Source organism: Mus pahari, chromosome 14 (assembly GCF_900095145.1).
Source record: "Mus pahari chromosome 14, PAHARI_EIJ_v1.1, whole genome shotgun sequence".
In the NCBI taxonomy this organism is placed as follows: Eukaryota; Metazoa; Chordata; class Mammalia; order Rodentia; family Muridae; genus Mus; species Mus pahari.
Genome location: NC_034603.1, coordinates 76,041,101 through 76,059,037, shown reverse-complemented (window position 1 = coordinate 76,059,037; position 17,937 = coordinate 76,041,101). Strand labels below are relative to the sequence as shown.

The window sequence follows — 17,937 nt, the reverse complement described above, 5'->3', positions numbered from 1 at the left end:
GGAGGAAAACAGCAGAGAGATTACTATGCTTCAAAAATAGCTGCCATCAGGGCTGGTGAGATGGCTCAGTGGGTAGGAGCACCCGACTGCTCTTCCGAAGGTCCAGAGTTCAAATCCCAGCAACCACATGGTGGCTCACAACCACCCGTAACAAGACCTGACACCCTCTTCTGGAGTGTCTGAAGATAGCTACAGTGTACTTGCATATAATAAATGAATAAAATCTTAAAAAAAAAAGCCCCTCCCCCCCAAAAAAAATAGCTGCTATCAAGTCTGAACACCTTAATAGCTCTATACACCCTGGTTTACCCAAACTTCCATGAGGACGACTTCTTTAGGAATCCCTCATTAGTGACAGTCACTTATGTGGAGGAACATTAGGTCCTCCCAGCTTTCCATATAGCAATATTAAAGTTACAGAAAGCTGGGTATGGTGGTGCACGCCTCTAATCTCAGCACTTGGGAGGAAGCCATCTTCGGGTCTCTGAGTTTAAGTCTAGCCTGGTCTACAGAGTGAGTTCTAGGACATCCAGGGCTACACAAAGAAACCCTGTCTAAAAACTTAGAACCCCAAACCAAGTCAATCAAAACAAATCAAAACCAACCAACCAACCAAAACCCAAAATATTACATGAGTGATAGTTACACACTGAAAGAAAAGTTGAACAAAAATATAGTGTCTATGTAACAGGTCTCAAATACGAGGCTTGACCAGTAGACATTCTTAATTACAAAAGGCTCTGAGTAGAGAGAACCACTGAGAACACCTGGCCAACTGAGGTCTAGAGCTGGAAATGCCGAGGAAAAGGCCCAGTGTACAACTGCATCCACACAACATGAGAATGAAACTAAAGTGTGTGGCTAAGCATGACCAAGCATCACAGGCCTGACCGGTGTGGAAAGATTCACACTACCTGAGGTAGCCGACAGGAAGGGATGGGCATAGAGAGGAAAGAGGGGATAGCTGCACATGCGCTCACTTCTCAGGCCCAGATCATCTCTGCCACAGGTCAATACTCCCTTTTGCTTTTCCCTTCATTTTAATCAGTGGAATTAAAGGTAAATGTTTTCACAAACAAACAAACAAACAAACAGTATTTGAAATAGGATCCACTATGAAGCTACTTGCCCCCTTCCACTCCGTTTATGCGGAACAGCACATCTGAACTGATGTTCACATGGAACAGCATATCTGAACTGATGTCCACAGGGGTTCTATGCTGGTTACTTTTGGTTAGAGACATTTGGGATGACTTGAAAAACTTTTAACTTTTAAAAGAAATTCTGAAGGATTTGTCATGAGCACATATTACATTACATTTTTACAAAACTACAAAATAAATTTGCTTTTCAAAAAAGGAAAATATGTCACTTTATTGTGAAGTTAACAATTAAGACTGGGCTGTGGAGACAGGGTTTTCATTGCTGTTCTACAGTTGAAGAACGAATGGTAGGTATGTAATGACTGCTGTAGCCTGAGGGGCTTTGGTAGTCACCTGACCTGTGATGGGGATTGAAGAAAGAACACACACACACACACACACACACACACACACACACACACACACACTGACAAGCTGGGACTGGCTGGGCCATGCTCACTGATGGAGACATACTAGCAGCTATCAAACAGTTGATTATACAGCTGATCCAGGAGGTGGGTTTATTATACAGCTGAAGGAGGAGGCAGGTTAGCTAAGCTTGGCAGGCTCTCTGCAGGGGACGGTGCCAACAGTCCTGCCATCATCTGCAAGCAGAAGGCTATGGTGGATACCTTCTGCCCACACTGCCCACATTTGTATTGGTAGTGGGCAAGACCTTCCATTGCCATGGTTGAGTCTGTGACACGGTGGTGCTCATGTCAACAGTGCACACTCATTTAAGATTCCATTTGCTCCCATAGATGACTATGATTGTTTTGCCTTGACCATATCTCTGCCATTCTCATTGGAAAATAAAGTCTACTTCTTTTCACTTGATTCAGTACCGGCCTGGCAACCTGTCTTGGCCAGCAGAATGTGGTGGGAAGATTTTGCATCTTCCTAGTGGCTTCATCCCAAGTGCAGGCTCTGGCTCTGGCTCTGGCTCTCATCTCTGAGGCTCCCTCTGCCACACCAGCTGCTAAGAGAAAGTCTGACCACGTTGTTAAGGAGCACTAGTACTCAGGGTGGAGGCTACATCTCAGGCATCCCAGCTTCAGTCAAGTTTTCTCCTAAATGAAACCCATTGATGCACTGGATGAAAAAGAGCCACTTATCTCCCCTGTTCAATTCTCCATCCCAAGGACTCCAAACATATAATGAAGCTATTGCTTTAAGCCACCAAGTTGATATGTATTTGGGTATGCATCAGAGATAATCCTTTTAAAAAATATTTATCATCCTCATTCATCTATTATTGGAGGGCACGTACCATGAGCAGAAGTAAGGGCATCTTGTTTTGTTTTGTTTTGTTTTGTTTGTTTTGTAGGATTAAGGCCTCCTGTCCATCCCTTCCCTCATCCATAGAGCATGTCTATGGTCCTTTTTCACTCCCTGACTAGGCAGTCATGCTGGTAAGATATTTTGTGTGTAGCCTTTGACACTCCTAGTTGATACAATCTCATGGCAAACTCTGACCTTTAGGCTCTTCCAATATACACTCCCAACCCCTACACACACAACGGTCTCTGAGCCCCAGATGCTGGAGTTGCACTGTGGATTTATCTGCTGGGACTGGGCTCCACAACTCTGCATTGAGATTGACTACAGTGTGGGCAGAAGACTTCAATGGTGTGGGTTCTGGGGATGTAGCGCAAGTCACCAGGCTTGCTGTGAGTGCCTTTACCCTGATTCACTTCTCAGCCCCAGGGAGAAGCTTTTCTGCAAGCATTTTTTAGATGTAGAATAGATAAGTGAGCTAAAGCAATGAATGGTAAAGATTTTATTGCTTTTATCGAAAGAGTGATATTATAATGCAAATACATCAGGGCGATTCACAGGCTGGAGAGATGGCTCAGTGGTAAAATGTTGCTCTTCTAGAGGATCCAGGTTTGATTCCTGGCACCACATACACTCTCCTGAAATTCCAGTCTAGGGGATTCAGTGCTCTCTGCTGGACTATGTGGATACTAGATAGGAATGTGGTATATGATACACATCCAGGCAAAACACCCATACACATAAAATAAAATAAGAATAAATTCACTACAAATTCACTTTTCAGAGTTATCTAGTAAGTCAGCTGATATGTATTCACACCCTTCTCTTGACAGATATGTTTATTTTTATGTATAAATTTTGTAACCTGGGTTTTTATGGTAAAGCACCCATGAAAAATTTTAATATGCTGACACTGCCTTCTCTGACAGGATTTCAGTTTACTTCCTATAATGAGATATGTGGGAAGGAGACAGAGAATGCTTGGCATCACAGGTGTGTGGTATAGGACAGCTTCATACCATGGCCAAGCATTTCATGACTAGAGCCAAGTATGTCTCTTTAATCAACCATACTGGGGTGAATTCTAGAATTGGGTCAAAGGCTAAGCAGGCCTCCTAAGCAATTTAATAGTGATGAGCACTGTCAAATTATTATCCAAAGTATTTTACCATGCTACAGTGCACACATGGGTGTCCTCAGTGGATTTGAGACTGCGTTCTCCCGCACATGTTCTCTACAGCATGACTTTAGGACCCACGGAAATCCAGTTAGCTCAGGGGGTAGGCACCAGGTTTACTAACCATCTCTAGTCTTGGTCCTCAGTTTTTGAAAGCTCAGCTCATCAAGCTGAGCGGTGAAGTAGGATTCACAGACAGTTAGCATCCTTGTTGCTTATATACCATTGCTGATTGTTTCTTCAGACAGATGTATTTGCTTCCAGAAAACTGAGCCTCATTGTGACTCCACCTCTCTGTAATTATCTACAGATGCCCCTGTATCTGCATTTGGATGTACAGACCCCTAAGTGTAATTAGAGTGTAAAATGCTTAGATTTGTTCTATCATTCAGGCGACAGAAGAGTGGAGTAAGGATCTCTACCTGGGCATCTGGTCATTTCAGAGATCCTGTGTAAGGACATGGAGACAAGGCACAACAGTGGACAAACAGCTTAGGCTCGAAAGGAAAAGACTGTGGCTTGAATCTTGAACACCAGTTGTTTGGAGTTGTACTGGTTAACCAACCTCATCTCTGTCTCCCCAAAGCCATGAGCAGGAGATCCATTTCTTAGAAAGATTTCCTTAACAGTTGGTGAAATGGAAGTGTGATTGAGTCGGGAGGCAGAGAAGTAAGCTGAGAAGTCACAAGTCCCTGGAGCTGCGGGAGGACTGGAGGACCAGAAGGCATGGATAGGAGAAGAGCTGGAGAAGCCCACAGGAGTTGCCATAAGTGTTGAGATGACCAAGACTCCTCCGTACATCCAGCAAGTTCAGACTAAGTAAGCTGAAAGGAATGGTGCCTACTCTTGCGCCAAAATCCCACTCAGGAGCAGGAGCTGTGATAGACAGCACGAGGGACATAGCGGGGAAGCCTCCAGAAGCTGGTGTGAGGAGGAGCACTGCAGTGCTCCAGCCTCCTCCCTCAGACACGGGCAGGCTGCCTGAGAGCTGGAAGCTCAGAGAGGGTGAGAGAACTCTCCTGGGAATGTCTATGACCAAGAGTTAAGTGCTGGGCATGGACCTGGGGTGAGGTCGGTGGAAAATTAAAGGGATGTTTTCTTGCCAACAGTCTGCAGACCTGTCCTTGGAGGTACCTTCCCTTCTTTACTTTTTAAGAATTGAGTAGTGTATGAATAGATGAAGAATAGGTAATTTGGGTTATATGTATAGATGTCAAAACATTTTGTAGTTTTATGTGATTGGTTTCCAAAAGTTAAAGACAATAAAAAGTACAAAACAGGCAAAAGAATTTATGAGGACTAAGTGATGTAATGGATCAAAAATAAATGGAGAGGTTTGGATGAATATTACCTATTATTCTGTGTGTGTGTGTGTGTGTGTGTGTGTGTGTGTGTGNGAGAGAGAGAGAGAGAGAGAGAGAGAGAGAGAGAGAGAGAGAGAGAGAGAGAGAGAGAGAATGCAAGAGATCAAGAGAGCAAGCACACCAGGGGAAAAAGTCAAATAAATGACTGCTAATAAATCAACTTTTATCTTAACAATGTTGATAGAGGTAGGTAAACAATCTGTTCTCTTTACATACTAAATAACAGATCCCAAAAAGAATTGTATTTCCAGTATTGTTGCATTTCCATTTTTTCTTTAATTAATGAACTTTTATCCTCCAGACAAGATTTTGCTACAAAGCTCAGGCTGGCCTTGAACCCATGATTCCCTCAGCCTTAGCAAAGTGCTGAGATTACAGGAATGTGCCATGGCTTTTTAAACTGTACTCTAACTTTAATTTGTTATTATCAGGAAAAAATAAGCTACATATGTTTGTGCACATGTTATATACATATCAACTGCCATTTTAAAATTCAGTCTGTGATTTGGGATGGGTCTGAAGTTATGATTAAAAGGCTTTTCCCTTTTATCATGCAAATAGACTACAACTATAAGAATAAATATTTAAAAATGGGTAATTGTGCTATTTACAATTCTCTCAAGGTATCTTTAATCCTCTAAAAACAATGCTAAGATGGTTGCTGGGGTAACCTAACTCATGTCTTCTCCTGCTTATAAATGGGATCAACTTGTTTATTTGAAAATCGGAAATTACCAACCACTTGGTTATTTGGATATAAGTGGAAGAGAAATATACTTAAAAGGAAACTTTTATGTAACTGAAACAGTTCAAACAAACTCTACAGTGAGGTCTTGCAGCAGAGACAGTCACACCAGGCCAACATACTGAGTGTGGTGAGAAGTGGGCATCCACGAGTAAAGGGGCTTGGAGGACAGATGCTTTCAGCAATCAGAACTCGAAGGAAAGATGGATGCTCTTAGTGGCCACAACATGAAAGGAAATGGGCTTTTGTCCACCCCCCTTTTGTCTAATAACCCATGGATGCAAAAAGCTTACAAGTAGAAATAAATAGGCACCACGTCATTAATCAAATTCTATGTCCTCACCTGTACAGTGAGGAGGTTGGCTGTACTGGTCTGAAAAGAGTTTTCCATCTCTTAAAGCCTTTTATTTTATTCAATACCATCTAGGTTTAAATTTCACACACACACACACACACACACACACACACACACATACACACACACACACACACAGCAAACTTTCCTTGCTGTCTATGATTACTCTACATGTTTTAAGTATTGTTATAGCAAAGGCAGTGAAAAATAACCTTTTGCTGGGCATCCCTTAAAATAATTTTGTTCTCCTTTCAGCCTTATTTATAAAGGTTTCCAGATGCTGCTCCTCCCAGATGAAGCGCAGCGTGATGTAGACACTTACAATAGTATCCACTGCTCTGAAGCCAAGGACAATGCTACTTTGAGCTCTCACTGCCTCTAACCCAGAGGATCAGGTCCAGGGAGCTCTCTGTAGCTACTAAGGTGTGAATGGTTCTCTGAAGCCATTTAAAAAACAGCCAAGTTCTCAGCAGCAAGAATCAACCCTGTGCAACGTCAAAGCCACATCGGATGACTGGCATTCCATGCTGGGGACAGATGCTATTGCTCATTCAATGACTGCACAATGAAAGGATGTGGGCAAAGAGCAGAATATAAATGGAAAACTGACTTCTGTATGTGCTAGGCAGCAGTACTGAGCTCACTCATTCTAATTTCAAGAGACAATTCCAAAGTAGTTCTCAAGAGAAAGGCGAGGTATTTTTCAGATATTTGTTCAATATGAATGGCTAAGGCTTGCCAAAAATGACTTTTTATGCTGGCATGCGATCTCTTGGAGGGAAGTCAGCCTGAGTCACTGGATACATCAAAGGTAGAGAGTCCAGTGAATGAATTACTGCAGGCTGTGTGAGCAAGCCAGATACCTGCGTTCATCTGCCCACTGCTGAGATTCCAGCCTCCTTTTAATTACATGAAAGCAGCTGCTACCACTGGTTGCTGGAGTCTTCAGATTACCTTGATTGCTTGGTCATTATCTCTAATCAGCTGCTGCTTCTCATCTTCAAACTTTTGTATAACATCCTGGAGCCGCCGTTCTGCAGCTAGCTGCTGCCGGCTGCTCTCCTCTTTCAGAGAGGAAATGGTTGTCTGAAGTTCTGCTATGATCTAAAATGAAAACAGCATGTTGTAACTTCAAATTCTCCAGCGAGAGGCATCTATTTTATATGTATTTATGCTTAACAAAAGAATGGATTTGGCAAAAATCTATTCCACAAACTGAACATTTTCAATTAACATATCACTCAGGATAATACACAAAATTCCACACAATAAAAGGCTCCAATAAAACTGTGAATGGTGAACAACTGCTGAACCAAATATATTTGGAAGACATTTCCACTCTAACATTCCACAATATTTACTCATCAGAAGAAAGAACATCTGTGATCTCAAAAAAAGAAAAAGAAAAAGAAAAAAAAAAGCGTCAGATTGTATTTTACTGAGAAATAAACTTTTTAAGAGTGAGAAAGGCTGGTTTGACTTTTGTAAGACTTTGTACCACCACCAATCACTTCCCAAACCCCCATCACCACCCACCCATCACCAACCCACTACCACCTCCTACACCCCCCCACCTACCCCCATCACCATCTTACCACCACCCACCCACCGACCACCACCACCACCAAACTCCCAGCAAGCTAAGTAAGCTCATTCTTCAAGGTCACTTAATTCTATACAGTAACCCTTGGACATTAACTAATGCTAATGTATTGTGTTGAGATTTAAAGTTTTTATATTATTTGCTACTGTGAGATACAAAGTGAGGTTAGATATTTCACCTTGTTGAAGATGATTTCCAGTTATGGAGCTAGGTAAGAATTGAAGCCCACAGGCAGCTTCATCTTCCAGTGAGCCAGTTTCATTTTTGTTTTTAACAAGATTTTGGTATCAAAGAGAAGTTCATACTTCCAAATAGGTTGTCTCCTTCTTAACTATGCATACTCATGAAAATTTACTCTGGGTGGGTGGTGATAAGATGGGTGATGGGGGTAGGTGGTGGTGGTGGGATAGGAGGTGGTAGTGGGTAGTGATGGTATACTTTTAAAGTACAAAATTTATTTTCTCAAATACTAGGACTGAGCAAATCAGTAATGAGAGTAGAGGCATGAGGATGAGGAGCTCGAGGACAGTTTTAGCTACATGCTGACTCTGAAGCTAACTTGGGCTACATGAAATGTTGCCTCAAAAAAATTGAGGTAGCCAAGGTTGAAGGTGAAAATATTTTGGGGATATTTCAAATGATTTTAAGGGCGCAAAACCAGGATATCCCTCATTTTTAAAAGATTATGGACAATGCATATAAAAATAAATGAGTGTAGGTTTTGGAAGGAACTGTATGTAAGTAATGTTCCAAGGAAGGCATGCTTGCTTCTACAATCTTTAGGGGAGGAAATAAAAATGTCTGTGGGCACAATGGGATTATATTTGGAAAGCTCTTTCTAAAGCTCATGAAGGGGGCATAAGGCAGTGTCAGGACACTGGAGTGGAATGAACTCGATGGCCAAATAAGTGGTAGCATAGTTGTCACCTAAAAAGATTTACTATTTCAGACTAGGAGGTGATCAGAACACTAGGTTACAAGCATAGTGCAGCCAAGGAACACAAGAGTCATGTCTACTTGCTGTAGACTTAAAAAGAGTGTATGAAAACACACTTCTTCACCTTAGCTCAGTGCATACATCACTAGCACTCACTAAGTATTTAAGTAGTGATTATAATGGCAAATCAAGTAGTGAACTACCATCTAAATAAGAAATGCTCATTGCCTGGAAAACTGAATTGACATAGTCTAGCCAGTCCATAAATAATAGTAAAAAAATTCTGAAAGAAAAATAATATATTATAAGCAATCATAATTGGGAGTGTCCAGTTTGGATAGAATCATAAGGAATACAAAATGTCACTAAGTGTTCAGCCTATATCTACTTCAGAGTAAGGAGTGGATTAGGACGTTTCCATGTAGATATGAGAAATTAACCCTCTGCCTAACAGCGGGCTGTTTTGGGAGGGGTGCTATAAGCAGCTTGACCCATGAAAACAATAATAGCTGCTAATAATTGTTAAGCAATGAAACTTTACATAGATATTAGGATCTTATTTAGCATCTTTACAGAATGTAAAATAAAGGTTAAACTTCGATTTTTAAATCATACTACTGTTTTTCCAGATTTTGGTACAGTGTCAAACTCTTCCTCTACGTTCAATAGCCAACATAAACCACACCTAGAAAAGACAGGAGGGTATTGGGGCACCTCACAAAATATAGGAAGGCAGAGGCCCCTGCTACACTCTACTTCTTGGCATGGTCCCTGGACACAGTTGGGGCATTAATCTGCACCATGAAGGGGAAGCAAGCCAGGGTAGTGATGAGGGATGATTGGCAGTGGGTGGGTTCAGGTGGCAGTTGGTCCTCTTGAGCTACGAATACTTTTTGTAGAACTGTAATACCTTGTTTTGGAATCTGAAGAGTAGGGAACTGAACTGTGAAGACTGAGAAGGGAAGGTTACTGTCTAATCTTCAGACAAAAAAAAAAAAATCTGTGACTGGGAGAAGTACCATGGCCAGAGATGATGCTTCCCTTGTGCTATGATGAATGCTATGTGGTTCACAAGGGGCACAGGCTCTGAGTGTGCTGGGGTGAAGTGCATGTGTGCTACTAGGACCAAAGCTTGATAAATCTCAAAGATTAAGTAACTTCCTTTACAGAAGGAAAAGCTTTCAAATATTTTCTAAATTTAAACTGCTGTTCTCTTGAGCACCCATGGACCCATATCTAATACATTCACATTAGCACTGCTCTTAAGAGGGAGATTTTAAAATCTCAATAAACACACTGAAGCAACATTGCTTCTGGCGCTCTCATGAGCTCAATGAGATATGCATTAGAGATTCCAACAAACTAGCATCTGAAAGCACAAACAGCCCATGTTTCTGGGTTTTTGAAAATGTTTATTTAAAAATAATCTGTTCTCAGTAGTGACTGGCACTGTAGACTAATGCTTTCAAATGCCAGTTCCTGGCTATAAATACTCACTGTATCAGAGATGGGTACAGACGCGCGCTGTTATCAGAGTAAGGCTATCTTCCATTTGACATTCTTTTGGCATGTGTATTTCTGGCATCAATTGATCTTTAGTTTATGAAATGACTACAGTGCGTGATAGTTACTGGTTGTTTCCCACGGCCTTTCCCTTAATGTCTTGAAGAAAAATAGCATGCTTGCACATTTCCAAATTTTGTAGAGAAATTTCATCAGTCTTTAAGCACCTCAAAGCATGGTGTCAGATGAAAAAATTTCAACTTTCCTCTAGATCTCTTCCTTGGTTTTCTTCTTCCTTTTCCTATTGAAATATTCACACACCTAAGCTTGCTAACAGTTATTAAATGTTTTAGTACATACAAGGTACTATGTGTTTTGGCTATTAATTTTACTTACTAGTTAAAAGTGTCTTAAGAAGTAGGTAATAATCTTCCCTTGACTAAGGAGGAAACTGAATTCCAATGGTGGCAGGTAAATTCCCTCAAGGACACACAGGTGGCACCACTGTCTGGTATGCCAATCCAGCCTGTGGACTCCATGCCTGGGCTTTCCTACATGCTAACATTTAATTTGCTCTAATGTCACCTAATCAGCCTTCAACACACATTCTGTAGCTCAGCCTAAGGTTCCTATTTACACTCTCGTGCGTTAAGCATTTTTATTAGCCAGCTTCCATCTTAGTGTCTATATCCTCCATTTCAAATAAAGCAAAAGAAGCACTGTGCCAAGTTGCAATTTTTCATGTTTCTGTTTAAACTTTAACTTGGGAGTGTTAAGATTTCTTTCAGCTAGTTATAAGCATCACTTCAGCAGACTGACATGGACATTTCTTCCTGAAGGGGCTGGAATAATGGCAACCATGCCATAATCATCTTTCACATAAACACATATGATTATTCAATTAAAGACTTCTGGCTTTCTTAACGGTATGTGAATTATATAACATGCTCATTTTAGAGACAACTACAGAATTAACATTTCCTGATAACCATATTCGAAGTTTTGCTGTACTGAAGGTGAAGCCTTGGGGCAGGCTAGGGTGTCAAAGGTCAAGCTTGCCCTTTGAAGTTAGCTCCAGGCTGAGTCCTGGCTTAGTCACTGCTAACTCCCACAGCTCATCTCTCTGATCCCTGTCTTCTACCCTCTAGTGCTGAGCTGCATCCTCAGCCAGTCCTTAACTCTCAGTTTTCTCAACTGGAAAAATGGAGCCAAAAAGGAAGACTGAATAAAGTTACTAGGTTTATGCCCAGGAATGTTGGGTATTGCCATCTGTTCTGTTGCTCCTTTTCTGAGGCATTCATAAAATGTTACATGAATTTCACTTTATACATCATTGTACACAGGCAACGACACTTAAAGCCAAACTTAAAATCATTAGACAGGAAAACTGTAAAACTAAATGGCTTGGTTACTCATTTACCAAATGAAGGTAACCATTGGTTACTTCTGGGAGAACTCACAGAACTCCAGAGGTTTGCGACTCTCTAACTGAAGCTATTGGAAAATGGACCAACTCGTGCAGCAGAAGTACTGCAAGCATCGCCCCTCAAGCAGAGGTGGTGTTTTAACTGCTGGAAAACGGCCAGGGTTAGCCAGCCAGCGATGGATGCAGGCATTCTTTTCCTTCCTCCAGAAGAAGCCAGCAGTTGAGCTTATGATTTAACCTAGAGTTGTATGTCATTTTGAATTATTTAACAAGCTAGCTCATGGGTGCAACAAGTTATAATATTGAAAAAAAAAAAAGGAAAGAACAGATGTTATCAACCTGCTTACATCACAAATGTAGGTGTGTATCTCCTGCCCTTGTGAAATGTGTTTTGGCCTGGGCTTGCTCTAGTGTGCTAGCTAGTTTCACAACATCTTTGTGTGTGTGTGTGTGTGTGTGTGTGTGTGTGTGTGTGTGTGTGTGTGTATGTATGTGTGTGAACATTAAGGTGTGTGTGTGTATGTATGTGTGTGAACATTAAGGTATGTGTGTGTGTGTGTGTGTATGTATGTGTGTGAACATTAAGGTGTGTGTGTGTAGTATGTTGGTTCAAATAGTTCAATATGTACAACTGTTCCTAATTTAATAAGACTAAAGCATTAAAAACATTTTATTTATCTACCCATAAAAATAGCATACTAATCCATGAAAAGCTGACAAGAGTCCGATTTAACTCTGCAGTACAAAGGCTTTGCTGGGTTTGTCAGTTTCACTTCTGCGTTTGCTTTGGGTTGGTTGTTTTCTTTTGTGTCTTTGGCTCATGCTTACCTGAGAAGATTTGGCAAGCTTCTGAGTGTATTCCTTCTCGATCTGCTTCAGCCTGCTGTTGGCCTGCAAAACACACGTACACGAACATACACACAGTGACCTGTGAGCTTGGTATCTCTTCCACATGCCTATCACCAGGCAGCTGGGATGCCCGCCAGCTGCACCGCCCTTCTGGGCAGCCAGAAACCACAGGGCTTGTCTTTGATCTGACGCCAACTATTCATCACTGAAGAAGCAAGCAAGAGAAAAAGATCTCTCCTGCCAATTATTAGACAAACACAAGACTTCTGTGGATAGAAAGAAAAAGGGAGAAGGAGAGACAGAAATAGACACAGCAAGTGTGGGGGCTCAAAGGTAAAGGAAGGGAGAATGAAGAGCAGGAAGGGAAAGGGAGACAAATGGGACAGGGAACTGGCAGAGGAGGAAGGGAAGGAAGGGGGTAAATTGAATGCTCTTCACCTTAGCTGAAAAGAAAATAAGTGCGCTCAGACAAAGGCAGGTGTGAAAAGTTCAGACCACTAAGCAGAGTTGAGCCCCTACTTGGCTGAACACACAAGAGCAACCTTTTGAAGTGACAAATATATCTAAATCAAACAGTTTTCTATCCCGGAACTAGGGTAGCCTTCCCAGAATAAGTCCACACTGCTTAGAACGTGACTGTCCTTCTGCCACTCAAGTCTTGGTCTTTTAGATGTGGCCTTCTTCCTGCTCTCTGGGAGTGCTTGAGATCCCCAAGCTTTCCTTGGTGCTCAGAAAGGCGACAGTGACTCACCCTCCCGGGGCCCCTTCCCTATCGAGCACACAGACCTTCATTTCTTGGAAATGGTTTCAGCATGTCTGCTCACCTATCCAGCTTCCCTGCTTTGTTATCTCTCTTCACTGTTTCTATTTTCCGTATCTTTGTCTTGATTTCTCCTAAAGTTTCCTCACCTTTTACTTTAAGACATTCTATGGGATTAGAAACAACTGTCAACATAGCTGGAATTTCTATGGGTTCTTTCTTTTCTTTGAAGCAGCATCATTATGAACTCCCACTTTATAAGTGAGGAAACTGAGGCACAAAGTGTTTTGGCAACCTGCCTATCACCATATAGTACAGAAAATGATGGAGCTGAGACTTAACATCTGCCCCAAACCACACACACACACACACACACACACACACACACACACTCACTCACCAAACTCAGTAGTTATTTTAACATTCAGCCCAAACTCTAAGTCACAGTCCATGCCCTTTCCCTTCTTTATTTCTTCTTTTTTCCTTCCTTTCCTTTCCTTTTTTCCTTCCTTTCCTTTCTTTCTTTCTTTCTTTCTTTCTTTCTTTCTTTCTTTCTTTCTTTCTTTCTTTCTTTCTTTCTTTCTTTCTCTTTCTTTCTTTCTTTCTTTCTTTCTTTCTTTCTTTTTCTTTCTTTCTTTCTTCCTCCCTCCCTCCCTTCCTCCCTCCCTTCCTTCCTTCCTTCCTTCCTTCCTTCCTTCCTTCCTTCCTTCCTTCCTTCCTTCTTTTTTAGTGCTGTGGCTCAAACTCAGGGGTTCTAAATGGGATATCTATGTCACATGCCGTCTCCCAAGGTCCAGGTATCATTCAGGAGGAAGGCACAGAAAGACTGTAAAAGCCAGAAGAGGTGGATGACTGTATTAAAACTGTTTTCTGGACACAATTGGCAGTCAAACATGAACTCACAGTGTCTTGCCAGCAAGCCCAAGATCTGCACAAGGTCATTCGTGACAAAATCCTAGCAGGGAGTGGGGGAGGTATCGGGAGGCCCACCCTTAGCTGAAGAACTGTTGGCAATTGATGGCAAAGAGGGGGAGAATGGGTTTTCTTTGGACAATAAGACTCTTGAATGTGTGTACATGCTTCAGTAATGACCCTAAACCCCTGCATATATTGGCAGCACTAAGAGAATATAAGAGATTGGGAGGGAACAGTGGTAGGAGACACAGGATGCATTACAGGGTTGGAAATGAGGGGTAGATTTGATCATGACACATTAAATACATGTATAAAATTCTCAAACAATGAAATAGTGTTACATTAAAAACAGACAACAAACAAACCCACAAGACAACTCCATGGCTTCATGCATACTGCCCCACTGAGCTGTATCACCAATCCTTCATTTTTAAACTCTGACAGAACTTCCTCAAGAAATAGAGCTAGATAGGCAAGTGTTGTCTACTGTGTTTAAGGTCAGCAAATGATTATTTGAATCTCATACTGGAAGGAGGGAACAATCCATGCAGGCTCTTCTAATCACGGCAGTAAGGCTGAGGTGACACTCCCTGTGAGATCCTAGAAGGCTGGTTCCCAGCCCTAACAAAGTATTGCTGAGAAGTGTTTGACACTGGATAGATATACCACATCCAGACTTTTCCTGTACAGTCTCCTAGCCCTTACTTTTGACACAATCCTTTCAAAACTGTGTTTCTTGGGTTCAAGTTAAAAATAACCCTTTATAGCTCACTCCACAAATCTCTACGTCTGCAGTCCCATCCAGTTTACACACTAACTTTGTCAAAATGTATCAAGAGCACAGGACCACTGCTATTTGTCTAGAAAGCTGTCACTTTCTATCCCAGCTCTGTGACTGATACAGCAACTTTCCGTTACAGAGTTGGGACCACTTTGAACCCCTTGAGGTTTATTGGTTTTGGTTCATATTCTGCTAATGTTACTTATCACAAAATGCTTGATGAAGTATTTGTTGCTTTTAAAATAAACACTTAGAGAGCTCTTGCCATTCATCAGGCACTGTTTAAGTGCTTTACAAATATTTACCCACTAGAGAACCTAAAAAGTAACTACAGTGCTGTAAAGACCAATTTCCTTTTCAGAGATGTTGGTCAGTGCAGAGAAGGCTGGGTCTTGGCTGCAGATCCCCTGCAGGACCTGTGGCTAGCTGGCCCATACAAACTAGACCAACTCCTTTACTGATAATATCCAACTCATCCACCTAGGCTAGGGCTACAACATTGCACACAACACAGAAGAACCTTTTTCTACTTCTGTAGAGCTTCTGCTGGAGTGAAAAATATAATTTCAAATGGTGATGTTTTGGATGGTCTGATTGTCCATGATAAAGATAAAGGAAGGAAAGAGAAATTGTTGAAAGTTAGAGGGAAGTTTGTAAAATGCAAAACACCAGTTCTCAAAACACCCAAGCATATCTTGATTGCCACATGCACACCATGGTATAAGCTCATCATATATACCAACATACATTCACACACATGCAACAATGTGGTATAAGTTCACCATATATACCAACATACATTCACACACATGTACACCATGGTATAAGCTCACCACATATACCAACATACATTCATATACATGCACACCATGGTATAAGTTCACTATGTGTACCAACATACATTCATACACATGCATACCATGGTGTAAGCTCACCATATATACCAACATACATCTATACACAAGCACACCATATATACCAACATACATCCAATACATATGCACACCATATATACCAACATACATTCATACACATGCATACCACCATGTAAGCTCACCATATATACCAACATACATCCATACACATGCACACCATATATACCAACATACATGCATACATATGTACAACATATATACCAACATACATCTATACATATGCACACCATGGTATAAGCTCACCATGTGTACCAACATATATTCATACACTTGCATACCATGGTGTAAGCTCACCATAGGTACCAATACATCCATATACACAAGTTAAGAAAACCCAGGATTTTTGTCCTAAATAAGTAGAAAATGAAGTCATTACTGGTTCCAAAAAAGCCATGAGCAGAATAGGTTGTGAGAAGGGGGTCAGAAGAGTAGCTTTGGAAACATTAATTCAGAGATGGGTCAGACTTATGGTTGACATGACTGAGTTTTTGAGTCTTGAGTTTGTGGGAGATGTGTAGGTTAAAATTACAAAGCAAGAACTTCCCAAGATGCTCCTAGTGTATGAAATCATGCTGCCACATGAGCTTGCAAGACACAAAAAAGGAACAGGCGTAAGTATGTTCAGCCCTGGACTGCAGCCTTTCAGAGGCTAGACGACGAGGAGCAAAGCAAACAGAAGGCATGGCCAGGGAGGTAAGGAGCTAGAAGAACGTGGAATCAGAAACCATGCCAGGAGGCAGGCCAAGTTCTAGGCCTAACTGTCGAGTGCTGCAGGAGGCCTCGCCCAGTGAGGACTGAGAAATGTTCACCTAGACCAGGCGGACAGCACTCACTGCTGATGTGGAAAAGGAAAATTTTGGTATAGTGCAAGGATGAAAGCAGGATCGATCAGAAGGGGCTCAAGAGAAAGAAGTAGGTACTGGAGTGGGAGATAGAGAAATGTCAGAATTTTAAGAAGGAGAGAAGGAGGGAGGAGCACCGCAGAGGGAGGAGCACTGCAGAGGGAGGAGCACTGCAGAGGGAGGAGCACTGCAGAGGGAGGAGTAAGTGGAGTACTGACCCGGTAGGCTGAGGGGTGGCATATGTACAGCATTAGAGAAGAACATGGCACAGACCACTGGAGACTTATGTTTAATAAATGGGATGTGTTATGGACGGAACTGTGTTCCAACACATTATTTACAAGCTGATGCTCAAAGGTGATTACCTTTGGAGATAGAACCTTTAGAGGCCACAGGGAAGGGGAGAAAAGAGAGCACATCTCACCCTTTTTCATTTCCTCTCTCCCTTCCCTTCTTCATTTCCTCTCTCCCTTCCCTTCTTCATTTCCTCTCTCCCTTCCCTTCTTCGTTTCCTCTCTCCCTTCCCTTCTTCGTTTCCTCTCTCCCTTCCCCAACCCTTGTCCCCAGGATGAATGGAGGTAAGGATGCAATGAGCAGAAGGCTCTACAAGCCAGGCAGGTTTCATCAGAAAGGAGCCTTGGCCTGCCTTGGTATTGGACTTCAGACTCCAGGGCTGTGAGGGAATCTTAGCTTGTGGGGTGATGATGCCACCGCAGACTAACTCAGAGCCTAGGAGGAAATGCCCTTGCTAGTGGTGCAGACAAGGGATCCCCAGAACAGCGCGGAGAAGTTCTTGATGCTTCTGTTTTCTCTAAGAAATAGGAGGAAAGATGCACTGTCTGGACAAGAGAAGGAGTAGCAGAAGAGACCACTGGAGGATGTGAGGAGTGGGAAAGACACAAGGCGGTCATCTAGACGAGAAAGGGAGCAGAGCAAGTCTCAGCATTCTAGGAAACATCTGAAATTATCAAAATTGAATTTAAAGCAAGATTGCTTTGTACTATGCAAACACTGCTAGAGCTTGCCAATAGCTTAAAGGAGAAGACTCAATACACTGGTGACAGAGTATCTAAAAAAGACAAAATTAATTTATCACCCTTTGAGGATTTTGCTATCTTTCTAAATCTAATTCACAGCATTCTACATTTTTAAACCCTTCTGAAATAAGTCTAAAATGCTTTTGGTAAGTATGGTTGAAAATTAAAAGCTAATTTACCATGTAAACTGGCCTTAAAGCACTTTTTAATATTTTTTATTCTCAAGATAGTACTAACTGTAAATTTCATTTCTATATATAAAATTAAGATTTAAGTATTTCAAACCAA

The 17,937-nt window shown here is 41.7% G+C and overlaps 1 protein-coding gene across 3 annotated transcripts in view; it reads right to left on the bottom strand.

Moving 5' to 3' along the window:
* The window catches only part of Cep112 (centrosomal protein 112), a 412,705-nt gene that overhangs the window by 85,695 nt on the left and 309,073 nt on the right, over nucleotides 1–17,937 (bottom strand). For 2 of the 3 annotated variants that reach the window (XM_029545985.1, XM_021212057.1), the window contains 2 exons: nucleotides 12,359–12,421; nucleotides 7,016–7,165 (listed from right to left, as the gene is read on the bottom strand). The exons of the other annotated variant lie outside the window; for it this stretch is intronic. In XM_029545985.1, the coding sequence (XP_029401845.1) occupies nucleotides 7,016–7,165; nucleotides 12,359–12,421 (213 nt within the window). The remainder of the gene's footprint in view (nucleotides 1–7,015; nucleotides 7,166–12,358; nucleotides 12,422–17,937) is intronic. 3 annotated transcript variants of the gene reach the window in all.